The sequence below is a fragment of the Furipterus horrens genome, unplaced genomic scaffold (assembly GCF_987537825.1).
Source record: "Furipterus horrens unplaced genomic scaffold, mFurHor1.1.pri manual_scaffold_7, whole genome shotgun sequence".
Classification (NCBI taxonomy): domain Eukaryota; kingdom Metazoa; phylum Chordata; class Mammalia; order Chiroptera; family Furipteridae; genus Furipterus; species Furipterus horrens.
In genome coordinates this window covers 107,312,960-107,336,099 of record NW_028327177.1, presented here as the reverse complement: position 1 = coordinate 107,336,099, position 23,140 = coordinate 107,312,960, and the positions used below count along the sequence as shown (strand labels likewise).

Below are 23,140 nucleotides of genomic sequence, written 5' to 3'. Positions count from 1 at the left end.
GCATGTGCGGGCACTGGTGCCCTGGCTCTGCCCGCCAGAGGGGCAGGGCTCTGCGGCCGGCCTTTCCTCCCCGAGAAAAGTACGTACCTGGACTGGGACAAGGCGGCCCCGGTGGTCAGGTCTAAATTCGAAACTGATTGGGTCGAGTTCAAAAGCAGTCCCTGATTTAACCAAGAAGGTCCTGTGGAGATCTCTATAGGAAAAAACAAAAAGGGAAGCCGTAGGCTCTGCAAGTTCTGTGGCTGCTATTGTTACCGGGTGAAGAACGCGGACAAGTAAGGGTGGAAGCCTGTTCTAAGTTACAGCTGGGCCAGTTTCCTGCCCTGGGAAGAACCCTGGTTTCTTCAGGTTGGAAAAAAGAAATTTCTAAAACATAAGAGCAGGAAAAAAGAATACAGGGAGGCAGACTACAGCAAGGAAGAATTCAGACTCTTCTCTTTTCTTAATTAAGACCTCAAAGGGGCAGCTCACTGAGGACCCTGCTGTCCCTGCCACCAGACTCAAGGCGCTGACTGTGCTAACAGCTGAGGCCAGGAGTGGGTGAAGAGACAGTCAGAACAGAAATTCCGTGGGTACGAGGGACAGACACGTTTTTGCCAAAATCCCCACTGCTTCATCTTTTCAAGTGCCCCCTGGTGAACTTGGTGCTATTAGTCATCAAAGATCTATTCTTTCTCCTGGTATCTTTTGCTTATAACTCAAACTAGCCCTTATTTTAAAAGGTTATAAGCAGTCATGCCTTTAATGAGGGTGAGACAGGCATTGCTGTTTTAGTTGGCAAGAAATATTTCATGTATATCCTTTCAATTTATTTTCTATGCATATACTATAGTCCTCCTATTTCTCCTTGATCAATTCTTATTGCAGTTTTACTTGTTTAATACTTATCTCCTTATCTAGAATGTGAGCTCAGAGAAGGCAGTGAGGGGAAAATGGATGAGTATAGTCTCTTTCAATAGTGAGTTTACAATGTAGGTGATACATACATACACAGACACACATATATATGTATATGTATATATATATGAAATACATTCCTAAAAAGAAATTCTCTGAACTACATTATGAGATCAAACACCCAGAAGACGTAATTTGCCAAAATGAGCTTTTATTATATTTAATCAAAATAGTTTTAATGTTTTTTAAAAAAAATTTACTTACTTATTTTTAGAGAGAAAAAGGGAGGAGAAGGAGAGACAGAGAGAAACATTGATAGGCTGCCTCTCATATGTGTCCCAACCAGGGACTGAACCCACAGCCCAGGCATGTGTCCTGACCAGAAATTGAACCAGTGACCTTTGGCTATGCAGCACGATGCCCAAACAACTGAGCCACACCAGTCAGAGCAATCAAAATAGTTTTATAATTACTGTGCAAAAAATACAAAACTGTGTGTGTTGGGATTGGGAACTCTGATATTCAGGCACTGTCTGACCAAGTAAGAGGCATCTGATGTAGGAAGAAAGTAAACTAAATGTCTACATTGATTTTAGAATGGCCTGTGAGCCTTTTTCTTCACTGGCTAACTAAGGCAGCTGTAAAAAAGAAAGAACTTCAATTCTAACAATAGCAGACTTTAAAAAACATTAAATAACAAGTCTGTATACAATAAAATTAAAGCCAGTATTAATTAGTATATATGGAAACTTTGTCAGAGCACAGCTATTCACTCGTTTGTGAGCAGGACACATTAACTTTTCTTTTTAGAATGGCTTTGAAAGGCCCTAGTTTCTTTCACATTATCATAGAAACCACACAATGGTTCCCACCATCTTATTCAAGAGCCCCTCTGTCCCTTTGCACACTAAAGGCACACGTCTCTTTTTTTGAACGAACCAGAAAGTCTGCACCCAGGCAGCGAATGAGGTCAAAACCACAGAGCCTGCCTCATCACCCTGAAATTTTACAAAGAGAAGAGGCTAAAATAAAGTTGTGGTGATTTGTTGAGTAAGCCCTTTCCTTAGGCCCTGCGGGACTGCCTGTGGGACTGGCTTGCTAATGAACCAGCAGGCCCTGCTCTGGGAGAGGATGGGGGCCAAGGGGCAAGAAGACAGAGTCGAATTTGCAGGAGGTGGATTATGCCAATTTAAGAACTAAATTCAAAAGAAACCAGATATTTGTGACCAAAGGGCCATAAAATAAAACAAAATAAAAACTACTTCTTGGCTTATATGTGACTTAATATACCTTAGAATTTATTAAAATGCCTTTATGAAGTGACATGAAATTCTAGGTGGTGACACTTATTATGAAGGAAACTGCCGAAAGCAAAGGCAGAAGCACGGTTTCTTCATCCAAATTCTATGTGCAGAATATGCCATAATCTTAGCAATTTAGGACAACCATAAAGATTTCTGAATTAATGAAAAAATATCTGAATTATAGAACATGTGAAACATAGAGCTTTTGTTTTCAAGTATACTCAGTGTACTCCTGTAACTCATGATAGAGAGATAAAGAACCCCCAATTTAAAAATGAGCAAAGGATCTGAACAGACATTCTCCAAGGAAGATATAAAAATGGCCAAAAAACACATGCAGAGATGCTCACATCATTCATCATTAGGGAACTACAAATTAAAACCACAGTGAAATGCTACATCTACTAGGGTAGCTATAAAAAAAAGATAGAGAATAGCAAGTGTTTAGAAGAATGAGGAAAAACTGAAACCTTCATGCACTGCTGGTAGGGCTATAAAATGGTACAACTACTTCGGAAAATAGGTTGGCAGTTCGTCAAAATGTTAAATACTATAAAGTTACCATATGATCCATCAACTCCTTTCCTAGGTATATACCCAAGAGTACTGAAAACTTATGTTCGCACTGCTCATAATAGCTCAAAAGTGCAAACAATCCAAATTGTCCTCCAAGTAAAGGTTAAGCAAAATGTTGTATATCCATACAATGGCAATAAAAAGGGATGAAGTATGGCTGAACCTTGGAAATATATGCTAAATAAAAGAAGCCATGCACAGAGGCCACATATTGTAGGATTCCATTTATATGAACTGTCCAGAATGGACAAATCCATAGTGACAGCAAGTATATTAGTGGTTGCCAGAAGCCAGGAGGAAAGCAGCGGGGGGGGGCAGGGAGTGATTGCTAACGTACATGAGATTTCTTGGGGGGTCGTAAAAATGTTTAGCATTAGTGGTGACGATGGCACAACCTTGTGACTATACTAGGAACCACTGACTTATACACTTAAAAATGCTCTACTTTATGGTATGTTAATTAAATCTCAAATTAAAAAAATTACAGTACCATTTCAACATCCACCTGACTGGGAACATAGAACATGTGCACTCTGCAGATGAGAGTGTAACTTGGTAAAAGCAAACTGAAAAGTGGTGGTGTCACCTGGTGCAGCGGAAGATGTGCCTGCCCCTGACCCAGCGCTCTCACGCTTCATACACGCACGTGATCGCCAGATTATAATTACAGGAATGTTCAGAGTAGTGCGGCTTTTCAATATGAAGGAACTGGAAACAAAACTAAAGGTTTATCATTAGTTCAATAAACAAATAAATTGTGAAATTTTCACATAATGGACTTGTATACAGCAGTAAAAATGTATGAGTTACAGCTACCTTAACTCAAATGGGCAAATCTAAAGAACATAATGTTGAGTAAAAAAATCAAATCACAAAAAAATATATCAGTATGATTCCCTTATGTCAAGGCCAGGGGAAGGCAATACTAAATCAATGTTTCCAATTTCCTTTGTGTTTGTATCTTAAAGGGAAGCAAGTGGTGACACACAAGAACTTCAAGAGAGTGGCCACATTTAAAGAAGCAGGAAAGGGCTCAGAGTCAGGGGCGGGAAGGGGCAAGGTTCTGACATGCTAGGATCTGACGTTAATCAGGGACAGCATGGGAAAGCATCAGTTAACATACCTGTGATATAACCTTCTAAAGCCTTTGGCACCAGTGATTTAGCAAGTTTCAGATCCTCCAGAGAGCATTTGCCTGACTCTAAGCCAAAGGACATTCCCATCCGCTTCAGTACTTCGATGTCATCATGGATCTCAAAGGTGTTGTCAAAATTGAAAAGATATTCAAACCTGCAAACAAAGTTGGTATGAGTTTTCCACAGGGTTGGGGAGTCTGAAGCGTTTTGCATTCTGTATATTACATAAAAGAATGAGGACCTACATTCAGCTATGTTACTAGAAACTGTTGTCATTTACAGCAATAAGGGTCATTCTGCTGTATTCAGGAGATGACATCTCAAATACACGACCTTCCCAACTAAAACCATTTTCCTGTGACAGACAAAAGGAGTCCATAAGCTTTAGCCCTCATTAAGCTATTGCAAACTGTAGACAGAAATTCTGATCTAAATCCAATACTTTTCAAAGTTGTCTACAACTCTGTCACACAAAATATAAAATATTAAGAAAGGCTTCTAGTTTAATGTAACCCTACTATGATTGGCCTATTAGGATTGAGGAAAAAAAACACTTTGGATGCTTACTTCATTATTTCCATGAGTCAAGTGTTAGCTATATTTAATAAGCTATTAAGCAATTAATGGAAAACTTTTCACAAACTAACCAATCCCCAAATCCTGTCTTGAGGGACTAAGAAGTAAAATGTCATAAGAAAAAAGTGTCACATATAATACAATACATAGCATATATCTAAATGTCCTTTCAAAAATATCAAATCAGGATGCCCACCTGCCCAGCACAAGCTTTCAATGCAGGAAGAAACAGGCCCTTCTGACTTCTAGGCTAGCCCCTGGGGCACCGTCACCCACAGGCCTCAGACTTACAGGGACAGAGTGAAGGGGAATGTTCTGGAACAATGGTGGGTTTATGGTGTCATGAAATTCTCTTTTATAAAAAAGATTTTACTTATTTTTAGAGAGGGGGAGGGGGAGAGAAAAAGAGGGAGAAAAAGATTGACATGAGAAACACTGATTGGCGCCTCTCGCACATGCTCTGTCATGGGACTGAGCGAACCTGCAACCCAGGCATGTACTCCAATTGGGAACTGAACCAGCAGCGACCCTTTGCCTTGTGGGACGATGCCCAACCGAGTCACACTGGTCAGGGCACAAAATTCTCTCTATTAAAATCATGTCAGGGTAAAACCTTTTATGCTAGATCTTAGATAAAGGTAAAAATGATCATTTGAAGCAAAATGCCATATTTAAATAATTAAGTATATAAATTAGAAGTACATTAACACATTTTCAGAAGAATAAAAACAAACAAATAAACAAAAATCTTAAGTGGATGCCTGCCACAAAGAAGATTTCAGACATACATTAAAAGCAGATGATTCTGGTCCTGGCTGGGTAGTTCAGTTGGTTAGAACATGATCCTGATATGCCAAGGCTGTGGGTTCGATCCCCAGTCAGGGCACCCACAAGAAATCAACCCATAAATGTATAACTAAGTGGAACAACAAATGAATGTCTCTCTTTCTCTTTAAAAAAAAAATAATAATAAAAGCTGAGGGTTTCGTAAATTTAATCCTCATAGTGGGAAAGCTGCCTGGCTAATTAAGGGGAAAAGATTACATCACCAAAGCAACTGAAAGATAAGGCTTTAGGACCTACCTTGAATAACAAGCTCCTACAAGCTTCTTAAGAGTCTCTCTTCCTCCACACATGCCAGGGCCAGGAAAGAGCATGAGTCAGTAACCACCCAAGGTTGGAAACTTGACTAGATCACAGCCAGGGGTGAACAGAATCTGTAAATCCCTTAGGCAAATGATTCCCAGATTTCCTGCGACCCCTTTTAGACTTAGAAAAACTAACCAAAGAAGAGAATTTAATAATTCCCCACAAAACAAGAGACTAACTAGAGAGTACCTAGAATTGTAATAGGTATTTTCCCCCCCAGGAAACATGTTAACCATTCTCTAGAATTCTCAGTTTTAAAGGAATATGTCAGTTCTTTTAGACAAAGATTTTTATAAAGAACTTGCAAGTATGTGAATAACAATACAGACATCTGCCATTTATTTACTGACCACTTTTGTAAACCAGCAACTTAAATACTATAATTTGTATTTTTATAAAGGAGGGAATGAGATCTTTGAGAGGTTAAGAAATTATACGACGACCCACAGACAGGGACAATAGTGTGGGAACTGACTGTGGAAGGGGGTGGTGGGATGGGTGGAAGAGGGCAAAGGGGGAAAAATTAGGACAACTGTAATAGAATTACAATAAAAGAAAACAATATACTGTAATAAAAGTTATATAAGTGGCAAAAAAGAAAAAGAAAGAAACTATACAGCTAGAAGAAACTACACAGAACTTCTGACTTCATAGCCTATACGACAGTCTCTAATATTTCTAATTGTGTCTATAGTCATAACTATCAAATACTTTTGAAATCCCTGCTCACTTTTTTTCCTTGGTGACTTCTCATTTAAGTGACCCAGAATCTCTGTATGCAATCAAGCTATGGGGAGCAGCACTGCCAGAGAAAAACCTGGGAGGAACACGGGGACACGAAGCCCAAGGCTGATGCTGCAGCTCTAAGGAGCCCGCCAGTCCCCGCCCCTGGAACAGGCTTCGGCTAGGCCTCTGGTACGTACTTATGTAATTATTGAGCCCCCTTTTGCTTTCAAATGTACCCCAAACTGGTTGATAAATTAAATGCTGACTCTTTATAACAGCATTTAACATTTATGAAGTGCTTGAGTCCAACTTTATAGGTGTTATCTCACTGAGTCCTCACCACAAGGCTAGGAAGGGACAGAGGCTCTGGTATCGTCCCCATCCGTCCTTCAGAAAACAGAGTTTTGGAGCAGCTCACTGGGGCAGCCATAATCCCCACCTGGGTCTGTCTCACTCTCCACCCTGGTCCCTTCACTATCTCATGATACTGGTCACAGCCTGCAGACCAATGCTATAAAGTATTTTCATGAAGGGTAAAATAAATTACACATTAATTCTGTTTTGAAAACTGCTACTTTTCACTTGCTGTGATGAAGCGTACCATCAATCTTAACTGAAATGCAAAAACATGTTGGTGGGATTGTAAATTGGTGCAGCTACTACTACAGTATGGAGGTTCCTTTAAAAAATTAAAACTAGAACTACCATATGATCCAGCAATTCCCCTTTTGGCAATACATGCAAAGGGAACAAAATTACTGTTTAGAAAAGATACGTGCACCCCTACGCCCACTTCAGCGTTACTCACAACAGCCAAGGCTATGAAAATAACCTATGTGTCCATGGATGGGTGAACGAATAAAGAAAATGTGGTATATGTACAAGGAAACACTCAGCCCTAGAAAAAGAGAAGGAAACTCTGCCATTTGTGACACATGGATGGTGGATGGACCTGGAGGCATTATGCTCAGTGAGATAAGCCAGAGAAAGGCCAGCACTGAATGATCTCCCTTACATGTGGAATCTAGAGAAACCAAACTCATAGACACAGAGAGTGGACTGGAGGATGCCAGAGACGAGGGGTGGGTGAAACAGGTGAGGGCATCAAAAAATATTAACTTCCAGTTATAAGATGAATTAAGAGAGAGGGAACGCATCTAGCACTTTCGTATTTATTCAGCCATTAACAACCAGCAGCACACCCAACTATGACAGAGCCAAACAGAGAGGTGGCGCTTTAATGCCACCTGTACATCTACAAACATCTCCACAATAAAGTAGGAGAGTGAATCTCCAGTGAGCCTGCCTTGTCCCAGCCCTCATTGATGGTCTCCCTCACTGCAGTTACTTGCCCACAGTTATACTACATGCATGCACACACACGCACATCCTGGTCTGGGTCCAGACACTACCCTGCATGTAACAGGCAGCACAGTGCCAGGCATGACACTGGGGGCTGTGGTGGGGTGGGGCAGTGATGGAGCGCACACCAGAAGCTGACAGCACCTCGTGTTGGAAAAGGTGTTTCACATGCCCCAAGGAAGTCAGCCTTGGAGGGTTCAGAGAATGGAATATACCCTTCCTTACTTGGCGAATGACGGGAAGCTGTTAACAGGGGCTAGCCTGCCATCTTCCCCTAGCTCTGCACTCACTTGTCACTGGAGATGCTGCAGTCTATGACTGTTTTCCTGCTTGTATTGATGATTATAAATGGCAGCTGAATGGTGGAGTTCAGAGCTGGGGGGCCCTGGTTCTGCTGTTCATTTTGCCGATTCCTCCGCACCAGGTTTTTGAAAGCAATTTGCTGTAATGATCAGTAAAAAGAATATAGTCATTTAACTGGATAAGGGGGCTGCAATTAAAATATAGTTTAATTAGGAAGTTTAAAAGGGCTTCAACTCATAAGTGAATTAAACATTTAAGGAAAAACGATTAGGATGATCCAACGCAATAAATACATTTCAAGAAAAAAAAAATACATTTAAATGGTGTCTAACATCATCCTTACGTAAATAATGGGGCCCATGGTTTCCATCATCCACAGAAACAAGATCTTACAAATCTGAAGCCCAGTGGTGCCTGCAGCTCTTCTTAGAGTGAGTGATGTGGTGAAAGAGACACCAAGTGAGGGGACATTTTCCATTTATCTAACACACTCCCGAGAGTTTAGGGTTAAATATACCTGTTTATTTTTTAATCCTCACCTGAGGACATTTTTTCATAGCCTTGAGAGAGAGAGAGAGAGAGAGAGAGAGAGAGAGAGAGAGAGAGAGAGAGAGAGAGAACCAGATAGACAGACAAACAGACACACTGATCCATCAGCTGCCTCCCATATGAACCTCTACCGGCACTCCAACTGAGCCCCACCAGCCAGGGCAGGTTAAATACATCTTTTACATTGTCTAGTTAACAACATGCAAACTTCATAAAGCCACAGAACCCCTTCTTTAGATAGAAACTTATGAGACACCCAATTTATAAGACAGATAAGGGCAGCGCTGCTCTGCAGGCAGCAGAGGGGCCAGGAGTCCTGAGCCCTGCCAGCCCCTCACCTTCACCCCTGAGGTTCCTCCACAGGCTTCCAAGGATCCTTAGGGTGCAGTTTGGAATCTGGTTCAACCCTTTCCCTACCTGATATCTCCCAGATGAGGAAATTGTGGCTTAGCGGTGATGATAAGATATATCAGGGCCTGAATCTTGCTACTTTTAGTTATAACCTTTACTCAAAAGTCAAAGAAAGTGACCCTCCCTTTGATTACTATTGTTATTTTAAATTCTCACCTTAGAAGATGATTGATTTTAGAGAGAGGAAGAGAGAGGGAGGGAGGGATGGAGGGAAGGGGTGGGGAGAGAGAGAGAGGAACATGGATGTGAGAGAAAAATATCGATTGGTTATCTCCCATATGTGCCCTGACTGGGAATTGAACTAGCAACCTTTTGGGTTTGTGGGACGATGCCCAACCCACTGAGCCACACCAGTCAGGGCTATTTACTTTCTATGACAACCTCATCAGTGTTATTTAATGAAGGAAAGAAAAACAAAACACTAGGAGGAATTAAGTTATATGTTTACCAGAGAGCAAAATAGTTGTTTTCAGTTATACTTTGTGTTTATTTCAACAGAGACACCTGTTTTTATAAATGTTGATAGTTAGGTTGCCCAGGGTTGAAATCTATAAATATCTGGTCTGAGAGGCCACAGAGGAATAGAAATTTAGGACTTAAAAAACATATGAGAGCAATCCTGCTGAGCACCATTCTTTCTGATAAACAAATAATTACAAGTATACTGAGAAACAGATTTTAAAAATAACATGCTAAGCCTGGGCTGGGTAGCTCAGTTGGCTAGAGTAGTGTCCCAATATGCCAAGGCTGCAGGTTTGATCCCTGATCAGGGCACACATACAAGAATCAGCCAATGAATGCATATGTAAGTGGAACAGCTAATCAATGTTTCTCTCTCTCTCTCTCATCCCCTTCTTTCTCTCTAAAAAAGAAACAACTAATCAATAAAAGTAAAATACCCAGTCAGGGCACATGACTCGGTTGCACGTCAGGTCCCCAGTTGGGGGCGCGAGTGAGAGGCAACCACACAGCGATGTTTCTCTCCCTCTCTTTCTCCTTCCCCCTCTCTCTAAAAATAAATAAATAAATAAATAAATAAATAAATAAATAAATAAATAAATAAAAATAAAATAAAATAAAAGTAAAATAAAATGCCAAATATCAAGCTCCAAAATGTCCCATGTCACTTTTGAGAAAATCTAAGTAAGGCTCAGCATGGAGTTTAGGGACCATGAGTTAACAGGGAAAACCCTGGCTGGTTTGGCTCAGTGGATTGAGCGTCGGCCTGCGAGCTAAGTGTCGCTGGTTCGATCTTCCAGTCAGGGCACATCAGAGAAGGAAAACTCTGATTCCAAAAAACCTCCGCTGCCTTGCGGCACACCTCTTCAGGGGAAAGGCTAAGGGAGTAAACCCCGACAGAAAATCCGGAGCCGGAGTCCCTAAGGCGGTTTGACGTTGTAGTCAACACCGGCAACTCCTGCGGCGCACCTGAAGCCAAGCTGTATTGACTCCGTCTTTCCCTTGGATCCTTCAGCTGCGAAGAGAGGGGGGGTCTGCTGCATGGGCAACAGCAGATCCTCCATATCACCCTGCCCAGGCTCTGTAGCTTCAGCTTCACTGGAGAGGACACTCCAGCGTCATCGCAAGATGTCGATTCAACACGGGAGGAGACATATACCGTGTCACTCCCGAGTTGGACTGCACAGCCATTCTCGGCGGTGCAGACAGACTCTTAAGAAGCTACACCATCGTCTCTCGAGACGGACGGCTGCCGACGACTGCAGCTAACTGTGCAGGGACAGGGACGAGAGAGGGGCAGCTAAGGGCAGCAGGTGACAGTGCAGGAGTTATAGCACAAGTGCCTGGCAGGTCAGGTCTATAAGAAGGCAGGATTCTACAGGGAAGCGCTGTAAGAACAGGAATAAATGGTGAGCCTTCAAGGCCTTTTTTAAAACTGCAGAGCACCCGCTTCAAACAAAATCTTATTGAGACATCCAATATGAAAAATACATAAAATGCCTCCTCCAGCGGTGGCTTGTCGAGTAGGTCCTACTAGGTTCATTCAGTGTGAAAAGCAGACACAGAACACAGGAAAGAAAGAAAGAAATGTCCTCATCAGGGTGGAACACCGTCTCTGGGGCTCCCTCTGGAAAGCCTCTGTTCTCTCAGCTGCAACTCCTCTGCCCTGGCCCTGCTTCCTTCTCAAATCAGACACAGATCTCCGGGAGGGCTAAACGGTCTCCTCTTGCCCCCCTGATTTATACATGAATGTGAAAGAAAAACAAAAACAAATATAAGCATCTAGAAAGTGAAAAGCAAAAATCTGAATATTTAAGAATACTTAACATAGTCTATCCATTAGACGAAGTAAATATTTTAGGAAATAAAACCTGCTATAGTATTTGGTAACTCTCTGCTATCTTTATTTCTTATAAGTGGATCACACCAAAAATTAAATTGTACAGTTGCTCACCCTGGCCAGGTGGCTCAGTGGGTTGGAGCACCATCCTGTATACCAAAAGGCTGCAGGTTCGATCCCAGTACTCGGGGTATATATGGGAGGCAACGAACTGATGTTTCTCTGTCTCTCTCTGTCTCTCTCTCTTTCTCTCCCCACCCTCCCCTTCTCCCTTCCTCTCTTGAAAATCACCAAACGTATCCTCTAGTGAGGATTAAATCCTACAGTCGCTCAACTCAAAGTTGGTTTATGATTGTCTGAAAGTTTTCAAAATGAAGACAATTTGCTGATAAAAGCAAATGTATAAGGATTCTCTGACTCATTTTACAAAGTTTTGATTAGACTGAAAACAGCTCCACTGTAGAGCTCAAAGTAAACCTGTACACCAACTACAATTCCCAAAAGTAGAAAAATAGTCCTTCTACCCTGTGATCTTACCTCATAGAATTTTATACAAAGGCTCTATTATATTTTTAAAAATCATCCACATTCTAGGCAATTATCCAAAGAAGTATAAACATAGGGATACTTATTACACCATAAAATTTAATATTCATTTAAATAAATACCTTTTAAGGTTTGGTATTTTTACAAAGCTAATTGAGTCATTGTATGTTATTCTGTTACTTACAGACAATAAGTATTACAGGTGGATTTGATTATTTTAGTCAATGTGCCTAAAACGTAACTAGCTTTACTTCTTGGTATTCCAAATCAGGGCGCGCGCGCACGCACACACACACACACACACAGGCGCGCGCACACACACAGGCACACACACGCACAGGCGCGCGCACACACACACACACACGCACAGGTGCGCGCGCACACACACACACACACACGCACTTAATCACTCCGAGTAGTTTCTGTTCAGAGTAACAATAAATGTCAAAAGTAAACTGCGGTACAGTGTAAGTCTCGAATAGGGCAGGTGAGTGGCTGTGAGGCCCTGAGGATGATGAGAGGAACCAGCTGAAAGGCGGACCACGTGGGCAGCAGCGGGCTGGCCAGGGAGGCCGCCCTGCCGGACCCCCACCAGGCACCACCTCAAAGGCACCCAAGGCAAACAACATTCTAAAGAAGTAAGTGGAGAAGCAAAATATAGATTTCTCTCTCCTTTTCTTTCTTCCTCCCTCCTTCCGTTCCTTCTTTTATTTTTTATTTTATTATTGGGAAAACACCCTGGCACCTTACCTGCAGGAGAAGCTCTTGTAGCTGGGCCCGCTTCTGCTTTATCCGTTCTATCCGCCTCTGCTTCTCGATCTTTAAAACATAGGTTACAAAATAACGTGAACTTATGTAGTGTATAAAGTACTGCTCATTTTCACGTCCCAATGCTGAGATATCATGAATTTTCTTTAGAGAAATGCAACCCATTTTAACTACCAACATCAATAAAGGCAAACTATACCTCTTGGAGGTGGGGCAAGGGTTTGGGTAAACGAGCAGGCAAGCAGCAGAACTGTGCCAGCTGTCATCAGTAAGGAAATCCATCCACTTAATGAATACATGGCATGTAGCACTCGTTGCTATTTATCATTTAATTTGTAACAGAGTAAGAGCTAACACTGAGGAACACTTACTCTCTGTGCCGGCACTCAGCTCAGCCCTTTACATACATTATCTTAACACATCTTCACAAAACCCTGTGTCAGAGGTAAGTACTGCTGTTAGGCATTTCTGCAGAGAAGGAAATGGAGCACAGAAGGTTAAATAACTGCCCAAGGGCACACAGCTTAGTGCTTGGCAAAAACCTAAGCCATCTGGTTCCAGGGACCCTAATATTAATTGCTTTGCTGTATTACAGCCCCCCCCCCCCAAATGAGGTAAGAACTCATTTAAGACTTCAGTTTAACTGACTTTTATTTTTACTTTAAATTTTATGTATTTATTTAAACATTTAATTTATTTGCCTTTTTTTCCCCCCTGTTAGAAACCACATGGCTGATTGTCTGGTCAAAGAATATACATAGTATTTGAGGCTTCTGAGACAAAGTCCTCCCTAAAATTATTTTATTAATTTGTGTTCTCATTAGTATGGGTATTTCCCAATAGCCTGGTCAGTACTAAGACTCCTTTTCCAGATGGTGCATAGGACCTTCTGATGCTTTCATATTTGTCCTGATTACACAGAAGTTAACTTTTAATCCTGTACTATTTTGTATCATTTCTGTTTCACATGTGTAAATATTACTTTCCTAATAAGAGAAATTACGCCAGATTTCTCTTCTTTCTTTCTCTTTCCTTCCTTCCCTTTTAAAATTTATTTTATTTTATTACTGAAGTAAAAATGGTGTATTTTAACGGACTTAAATAAGCATAGCTACTAATACAGACAGCTTACATATTCAATATACAATTCCTACTTGTAGTTTTAAGAAAATGCTTATGGGACAAACTTCCCAGCTTCAAAGGACTATTATTTTCCTCACTCTCTACAACTACCTAGAAAACAGATATTAGGGTCTGAATTTCCTTTGGATGAGTTCTTAACTGACTCTTTGGGCAAAAGTCAATGACACCAAATAGGACATTTTTCTTGTCTACCCCAAGAGAATATTTCTTATTTGCTCCCTGTCCGCTGAAGTCCATACCTCTCACAGTCCCTCTAACCCAGTGGTTCTCAACCTTCCTAATGCTTTGACTCTTTAATACAGTTCCTCATGTTGTGGTGACCCCCAACCATAAAATTATTTTCATTGCTACTTCGTAACTGTAATTTTGCTACTGTTATGAATCGTAGTGTAAATATCTGATATGCAGGATGTATTTTCATTGTTACAAATTAAACATAATTAAAGCATAGTGATTAATCACAAAAACAACATGTAATTATATATGTGTTTTCCGACGGTCTTAGGCAATCCCTGTGAAAGGGTCGTTCGACCCCCAAAGGGGTCGCGACCCACAGGATGAGAACCGCTGCTCTAACCACTACCACACTGTATCCTAACTTACTTTAGATTAATGTAAAATCTGTGTGGCCCTCTACATATGAAAGGATGTTGCAGGAGTTCCACCCTATACCTGAAGCTGTGACAGGCCAAGCCCCACCAGCCCCCCTACCCCGCCCCACATCCAAGTTGCACTGATTCTGCCTCTAGAGCACATCGTGAGCCTCACTGACTCAACTCAGGATCTCCATCCATCCCCTCAGCTGCCCTCCTCATCCTCCTGTCACTTTCCCTTCCAATCCACCAGCAGAGGGACCCTTCAGATTACATCCTATCAATCCTCCTCTGTAATTCTTCAACAGCTTCTCCTAGGACGGCCCTCTGTGTGCCCTGGACTCCTCGTCCTCCCTCACGACACAGCTCGGGCACTTTTGTTCTTGGCAAAGTCCTCCCTTATCTCCCTTTCCAGAAAATCTGTACATCCTTCTTTCATAGTAGTAATCACATTTTTGTAACTCCTTTTACATTTCTCCTCTCAATTAGAATGAAAGCTCCTTGGAATCAGAAATTTGCCTTGTATACTCTTTGGTTAAGCACATAGCAGATGCTAATAGATTTCTGTTATCAGCTTAATATTATTGGTAATTAAAATGATCCTCAAACTCCACTCTATTAGACGGAGAAAAGGAGGGCATTTCCACTGCAGCAAAAACTTACGATAAATGTCTGGTTTCTCCCTCCATCCACAAGTATAATGGTACCAAATACTGAGAAAAACATGAAATCAACCACATTTATCTCCATAAGCTATCTTTAACCTCAGTTTATCCCTTTTAGGGCATGACAGTAAAATTATGTCAAATTTGGAAAAAGTATGTCAGGAGGATACATGTTCAATTAGGAAAGATTTTCTGTAATGATTAAAATTAACAGCAGGATAAAAAATGCTTTTGCACACATCATATACAAATTCATATAACTGCTAAACATTCTATCCACTCTGACAAAGATACAAATGAAATACCATTCTGTTGCCACTGATTCCAGAGCCGAAGGTAAAAGTTTAAACATTAGAAATAAGCAGCTGAATCCATTTTGGGGGGCCCATACAACAAGCATTCCATCAGATAAGATAATATTTCTATTATATGAATCACCAAAAATTTATTAAAGTGCTCAGAATTCAATTAGAATAAAGATCTTCTCTAAGAAACAGTAAAAACCAAGTCATTTAATTTCTATGTCCCTCAGTTTCATCAAGACATCAGTCAGACTATATATCTCTAAAGTTCCTTTCAGTTCTAAAACTCTACATAGAAGAGTCTATTTTTTAAAAAGACACAGTATATATAAACAATTAGAAATATTTTACTATTATGTGACTATATTCCTAAATTAAAATGCCTCTGATGTAAAATAAAGCAAACTATTTGTATGAACAGATTTTCCTCACTTACCTCCAGGTTTTGACACTCTTGAGCAGAATTGGTAGGCAGGCCAATCCACTTGATTTCTTTTTTTTCCTTTGAAATGATGTTCATTGCCATTAGCACATTTAAAGCATCATAAACTCTTCGCCTAATGTTCTTCTGGTCATAAGCCTGCTAAAAAATATTTTTATTAAGTGATAAAAGTTAAGGGTTAAGACATAGTAACCCTATATTAAATAAATAATATTATTATAATATCTTCAAAGTGCTGAAAGAATTCTATACCCAGTGAAACTATCTTCAAAAGTAAAGATGAAATAAATATACTTTCAAAGAATCTAAAACATAAAACAATCTAAAAAATAAAGATTATGTTGCCAACAGCTCTAAATTTTAGAAAAACACTACAGGGCCTTCTTCAGGGAGAAGAAAGATGATTTAAGATGGAACCTGGAAATGTAGGATGGAATGAAGACCAACTCAAAAGGTAACTATGTGGGGAAATCTCAATTAATACTCTCTGTATAAAACAAGAATGTCTTGTGGAGTCTAAAATATATACAGAACTAATATATATGACAACAATAGTATATATATCAGAAAGGGGTAGTGGAGTTAATGTGGGCTAAGACCTTGCATTGCCTGGGAGGATATCAGACTTTGAAAAGTCAAGGATGCATGTTTTAAGCTCTAGGTAAACAGTGCATCTCAAAATGTGGTCCATGGACTAGTACTGATCTGCAAACTATCACTAGCTTATAATGAAAATAGGGAATTTGCACCGAAATGTCATCATATAGATCACTAATGCATGCTGTTTAGTTCAGCTGACCTTTTTTGGGGGGGCGGGGGGGAGGTAGCAAGACCTTCTCAGTAAAGGAAACTGTTAACTTACATTGTGCAAAAAGCCCTTTATAGTTATTGAGACTGGGTAGTTCCTAAGAACAAAATCCAATCAATCAAATGCTGATGATAATAAAGGACGGTGGAGAACATTGAATCCATTTAAAAGCAGAACTAAAATAAATGGGAGATTTAAAGTTATAGAACTGAATGGAAACATTAGAAATCCTGACACTAGAAATGAGACTGTAACTGCTTCTCGGCCTTTTGGCTAAGATTGAATGTAGAAATAATATAACAACGAACATCGGGAGTAGGCAACAAAGTCGGTCAGCTGATTTCCTCCTCTTTGATATTGGAAAGGATATGGATTCAAAGCAAATGAACTATTCAACGCAGATGAACTACGTAATAATAGAACTTTTGGCCTAATATATTTATTTCAAATCATAAAAAAAACTATAATAACATTCTTTTAACCACTACCACTTATATATGTAATCTGAATCCTGTGCTAGAGGGGAAAGAAGGGAGATAGGAGTAAATATAAGCATATTAACTTCATTTTCCCTCTATAATCAACAGATACTGTTCTACAGGTGATAACTCCAGAAACAAAATATTGAAGTTAAAATGGTAAAGTTATAAAGATAACCAATGAAAGAACTAAAGACTATAAACCTCTCAAATTATCAAAAAAAGTACAGCAGTAAATAAAGAGGAAAAAATGCAACTCTTGCTTATACTCAAGGGGTGGGGACATGTATGTCCGATGTTGAAGAGTGGTTAGAAGAAATGCCTTATTGTAGTGATATTTGAGTGAAAATTAGATGGATGGGAGAGAGAAACCATATGGATCCCCAGAAAGGAGTGCTCCAAGCAAAGAAAATAGCAAGTACAACGGCCTGACAAGGACCACATCTGGCATATTCACAAAATGTGTAGTAACTGAGGGGTGAATAGTAGGAGATGAGAATCAGAGAGGTAATACTGGGCCAGGTCATGGAGGGTCTTGCAGATCACTTTCAGAACTATGGCCTTGGCTCAGAATTAGAATGCCAAATAGTTTTTTCCAATTAATAGAAAAAATAAAAATCATCATATAATGGCTCACACGGAAAATCTCAAAGCAATGAAAAAAAAAGTTCATAGTAATAAAAGTAAAAATTTTTACCAACAAACAAAAGCCTTACCACTTGGAACTATAAGAACTTTCTAATGTAATGCTTAGGTCAAAGAATAACATTATATCAGAATCAATGGGATCCAAAGCACTACAGAAGAGGAAAAGTCACAGCCATTAAGACTTCCATTACTAACAAAAATAATAAATGTCGATGAAGTATATGTCATTGCCTGCAGTGCAGGGAAACAACAAAAGTAACTATAGGAAAGAGAATTTTAAATAAAAAACAGAAATTAACTGCAAAACAGGAGGTCAGTACAAACCCAAGATATGGTTCTTAGGGAAAAATAATTGCAAATAATTTTGAGAATAGGATGAAAGAGAGGATTTTCTAAAAAATGTAGGATACTAAGCTAAGGGAAACAGACAAATTACCAAGGAAGGAATGGAGAACCTATCTAAACTTTAACCCCATCATATCACCAGGGCTAGATGGTATCACAGTTGATTTCTATAAAATTTCAGGGACTAGAAAGAGACATCCAATGCTATTAAATCTGTAATGGAATAAAGAGAAAGATAAAAAAGAAAGCCTATAAATTCATATTATAAAGCTAGCATAACACTACTAATCAAAATACAAAGATGGTAAAAACAAAACAAAACAAAACACCCACTCATCTCATTTATGACTATCAGTATAAAAATCCTATATTTTCAGAAAACTATCCAGAAATTGATAAATTCAACAGCAATTTCAAATGTTCTTAAGTCAGGAAAAAAGTGAATGTTCATTAAAAAAAATTTTTTTGTAATCTCAATATAAAAGCTTTATTATAATTAAAGTTGAAACACTATAAATATTTCCGCTAAGATCAAGAGTTAAAAATTCAATATAACTAGAGTTACTGTTATTTAAAATACTGTTGTGGCATATACATAGTATCATTACATTTAAATAAAATGTAAACTGATCTATAATGATAAAAAGCAAGAAGAGCCGTTAGGGCATGATGAAAATAATCTACATCCTGATTACGGTGGTTGTTCCATAGGTACATACAACTGTCAAAGCTCACCAAGTTTTACAGTGGAAATAAATACATCTTACTGAATGTAAACTATTCCACAGTGAATAAGGAAAAAAAAATAATGCTTTAATTGCACCCTTACGACATGTACGTTTCCCTCCCTGTATATAATTTTATCTTCATTGGAAAAAAATGGGTGATTTATATGTGGTTAAAAAAAATCTCCAAGATATATGTATTGTAAAGAATATAAAATTAAGAATGCAGCGTGGAAAGCACAATCACATTTGTGTTTAGAGTAGAAAAGGAAATAAAATAAAATAAAATAGAAAAGGAAATACATTTTATCATGGTATGCATAAACAATTTCTGGTACAATACTCAAGAATCTGGTAATAGTGAATGTTGCCTTTGGGGAGGTAGATTAGGGTCTGTGGTAGAAGGAGATACTTTTTATTATATAATCTTTTATACAACTAAATTTTTAATTAACATGTTCACATATTATTTTTCACTTAAAAAACAAGATAAAAATTTCTTTTTGACTTAGAGAAGAAACACTAAGATTCAGAAATGTATCCAAAGTCATTCAAATATAAATGTTTTATAAAGTATGTTCCTTTAGTAACCTTCAAAATTATATTTTAAAATATTTGTTCATCTTTATGCTGGAATAAATAATAAAATAATTCTTTCCAAAACAAAACAGACTCCAAAAAAATCAACAACAAAAATTCCCAACAGACAATATGAAACTGTTAAGTAAAGTAAGAATTGAGGATTCCCTAGCTTGTCTGAGTCTGAAATCAATGACACAGATGACCCAAAGAGGTACGCTGTTGCATCACTCATCCAAGTCAATGCCAGGCGCATGATCTACCTACCGAATCAGCTGCCAAATGGTTATTTGAATTGGTGAACTCTGATACCAGCTCATCAGCTACTTCATTATATGATGTTGTACCTTTCCGCTGAACTTTCTCGCACACTTTCATTGAAAAATGTCTCAAGCCTTTTCCATTTTTATCTCCTTTTTTGCTTCGTTTACTAAAAGAGAAAGAAATGTATACTCCATTTTAATTACTTAGAAACTTCCTTTTCAAAACTATAAAATTAAAATAGCGAGAAGATAGTAATTTGATTGTTTTTACTTCAAGTGGTAAGTTTTAACTGAATTAGAGATGAGGAAATGTTTTAAACTTAATTTTTACCTTAAAAGCCTAATAAATATGAAGCTAGAGTGCTTTTCTTATACACATCATCTATTTATTCATCAAATATTTACTGACCAGTTGCTTACTCTTAGGTGCCAGGCACTGTTCTACGTACTGGGAATAAATCCTTGAGAAGAAGAGATGAAAACTCTGCCCTGAAAGTTTATATATTGGTCAATACTTATCTTTTCGTATCCTTATATTATAGTTCTTTTTCACCTAAAATTAAAAGTACCACTATTCTCAGTTTCATTTATCTACTCAATTTTCAAACAGAGGTTATTGATATTAATAAGAGATCTCAGTCTTCAATTCTTTCAAATTTGGTTAATGCCTAGGCCTCAACTTTGTTAACTTAATCATTAAAATTTTCAGGGGTTCAGTTTAGTTCTACTAACTGAGTAGTTTAGTGCTACTAATCTGACTGCCAACTATATGCCAAGAACTATATTAGTGATTGGCAGTACAAAAACGGTAATTGAGGCAAAATCCTTTCCTTCGATGAGACATGGGGTATAGGAGACAGACAGAACAGGCAAATAATGACAAACAACCCAATATGATAAGGTAAGTGTCAAGTCAGAGTCCTGTGGGAATGGGGGAGTGACATCTAGTCTAACCTGCAGGAGGAAGACTTGCTGGACTGAGTCAAATGAAAACAACAAAATGAAATGGCAACCTATGTAACAGGAGAAAAGATTTGCAAACCCTCTATTTTATCTGATAACAAGTTAATAACCAAAATACCCAAGAAACTCCTACAACTCAATAGAAAAGGAACAACCAAATAACCCAATTAAATAGGCAAAGGACATGAAGAGACATTTTTCCAAAGAAACTTACAAATGGCTAACAGCATTATGAAAAGATGCTCAACATTACTAATCATCAGAAAAATGCAAATCAAAACCAAGTATTACCTCACACTTGTTAGGATGGTTATTATATATATATAAAAGATAACAAGTGTTGTTGACAATGTGGAGAAATTAGAACTTTTGTACACTGTTTGTGGGAATGTAAAATGATACAGCTGTTATGGAAAACTATATGGAGACTTCCAAAAGAAAATTTAAAATAGAACTACCATATGATCTAACAGTCCCACTTCTGGGTATCTGTCCAAAATAACTGTAATCAGGGTCTCAAAGAGAAGCCTGCACCCCAAGTTTATTGCAGCATTATTCACAATAGCGAATATATGGAAACAACCCAAATGTCCGTAAGTAGGTAAGTGAAGAAGATACGGTATAAATATACACATACAATGGAATATTATTTAGCCTTAACAAAAATGAAATCCTGCTGTATGCTACAACGTAAGTCAACCTGGAGGACATTGTGCTAAGTAAAATAAGCCTGACACAAAAGGACAAATAATGTATAATTCCCCTTATAGGAGGTACTAACACAGTCAAACTCGGAGAAGCAAAGCAGAGAGTAGAATGGTGCCTGCTAGGGGCTGGAAGGAAAGGGGAAATGGGGAATCGTTGTTCAACAGGTATAGTTTCAGTTATGCAAGATGACTAAGTTCTAGAGATCTGCTGCTGTACAACATAGTGTGTATAGTTAACAAAAACGTACACTGAAAAATTTGTTCTGATTAGATTTTCATGTTAAGTGTTCTTATGAGAACAACAAAAACAGAGAGTTAGTCAAGTGAAGGAAGTTAGGAAGGGGATCCAGGCAGGAGAAACAGCAGCAGTAAACACATGGAAGAGAGAGACAGGTGACAAATGTAGGGACAAAAGCAAACAGTGCAGCATCACCAGGCTAAAGAGTGCCGGGCAAAAGATGAGGCGGAAAGGTAGATAAAGGGCCAGGCCATTAATGGCATGCAAAGGAGCCTGGACCTTATCATATTCCATCGGTATAATTATATTCATTTATAATTTTTTTTACATGTTCTACTGTGTTATGTATATTAAGAAACAGACACTAAATGTACCTTTCAAAAGAGGGAGATGGGGACAGAGACCTACTCTCATTTACCTGCATTCTCAAACAACCATTGTGCATTCGCTGTGGTCACAGCCTCCGCTGAGATACCATGGGAACCACTACATGGTATTAAGTGGGGGAGTGACATGGCATCAGTTTCAGTTAGGCAGAGATTCCGGCTGCAAAGTAGAAGATGGATTTATGGGGGGGGGAAGCAGAGACAGGAAGATCTGTGGAGAGGCTGCGGCAATAGCCCAGGCAAGAAATGATGAGTCCTGAAACTGGGGCAATTGGTAGGGTTAGGAAGATATAGATTTACAAAAAAATTTAAGATAAATACCAGTAGAACTGAGTGACTGATTGATGTGAATGGTAAGGAAGTGGAAAATAAGAGAATGACCCTTAGAAAGAGGGGTCATTTACTGAGGTCAGGGAGACTGGAACAAGTCCACGAGCTCCATTTTAAGCCTCCTCATCCGTACTGTCCATAGCCCACATAGTAACTATTGACCACTTGAAATGTGGGGAGGCTGTAAGTGTAAAATACACACTGAATTTCAAAGACTTGGATGAGAAGTGAGTGTAAAATATCTCACGAACAATTTTCATAGCAATTAAATGCTTATTTATTTATATTAAAATTTTTAAAAATTTATTGATTTGAGAGAGAGGGAGGGAAGGAGAGAGGGAGTGAGGGAGGGAGGTAGAGAGAAAAGGAGAGAGAAATATTGATTTGTTGTTCCATTTATTTATGTATTCATTGGTTGATTCTTGTATATGTCTTGACTCGGGATCAAACCCACAACCTTGGCATATCAATACGATGCTCTAACCAACTCAACTACACAGCCAAGGCAAATGTTAAAATATTTTCAATATAACAGATTAAATAAAAGATAAAAATTAACTTCACACTTTTAATTTTTTTAATTGGCTATTAGAAATTTAAATTGGCCATGATATGCCATGAGAAAATTAAAAATTACATGCGGCTTGCATTAATTTCTATTGGGCAACAATGATGTTGAGTTCGACATGCCTATAGACCAGTGGTTCTCAACCTTCCTAATGCTGCAACCCATTAATACAGTTCCTCATGTTGTGGTGACCCCCAGCCAAAACTAAAGCATAGTGATTAATCACAAAAACAATATGTAATTATATATGTGTTTTCCGATGGTCTTAGGCGACCCCTGTGAAAGGGTCGTTCGACCCCCAAAGGGGTCGTGACCCACAGGTTGAAAACCGCTGCTATAGACTAGCCAAATAGA

At 38.8% G+C, this 23,140-nt stretch overlaps 1 protein-coding gene across 9 annotated transcripts in view; it reads right to left on the bottom strand.

Moving 5' to 3' along the window:
• Nucleotides 1-23,140, bottom strand: part of TFDP2 (transcription factor Dp-2) — a 184,240-nt gene that overhangs the window by 1,624 nt on the left and 159,476 nt on the right. For 8 of the 9 annotated variants that reach the window (XM_090284233.1, XM_090284231.1, XM_090284235.1 and 5 more), the window contains 6 exons: nt 19,599-19,761; nt 15,742-15,888; nt 12,585-12,653; nt 8,017-8,168; nt 3,901-4,067; nt 88-193 (listed from right to left, as the gene is read on the bottom strand). In XM_090284233.1, coding sequence (XP_090140359.1) covers nt 88-193; nt 3,901-4,067; nt 8,017-8,168; nt 12,585-12,653; nt 15,742-15,888; nt 19,599-19,761 — 804 coding nt within the window. The remainder of the gene's footprint in view (nt 1-87; nt 194-3,900; nt 4,068-8,016; nt 8,169-12,584; nt 12,654-15,741; nt 15,889-19,598; nt 19,762-23,140) is intronic. The other variant, XM_090284234.1, reaches the window with a different exon arrangement.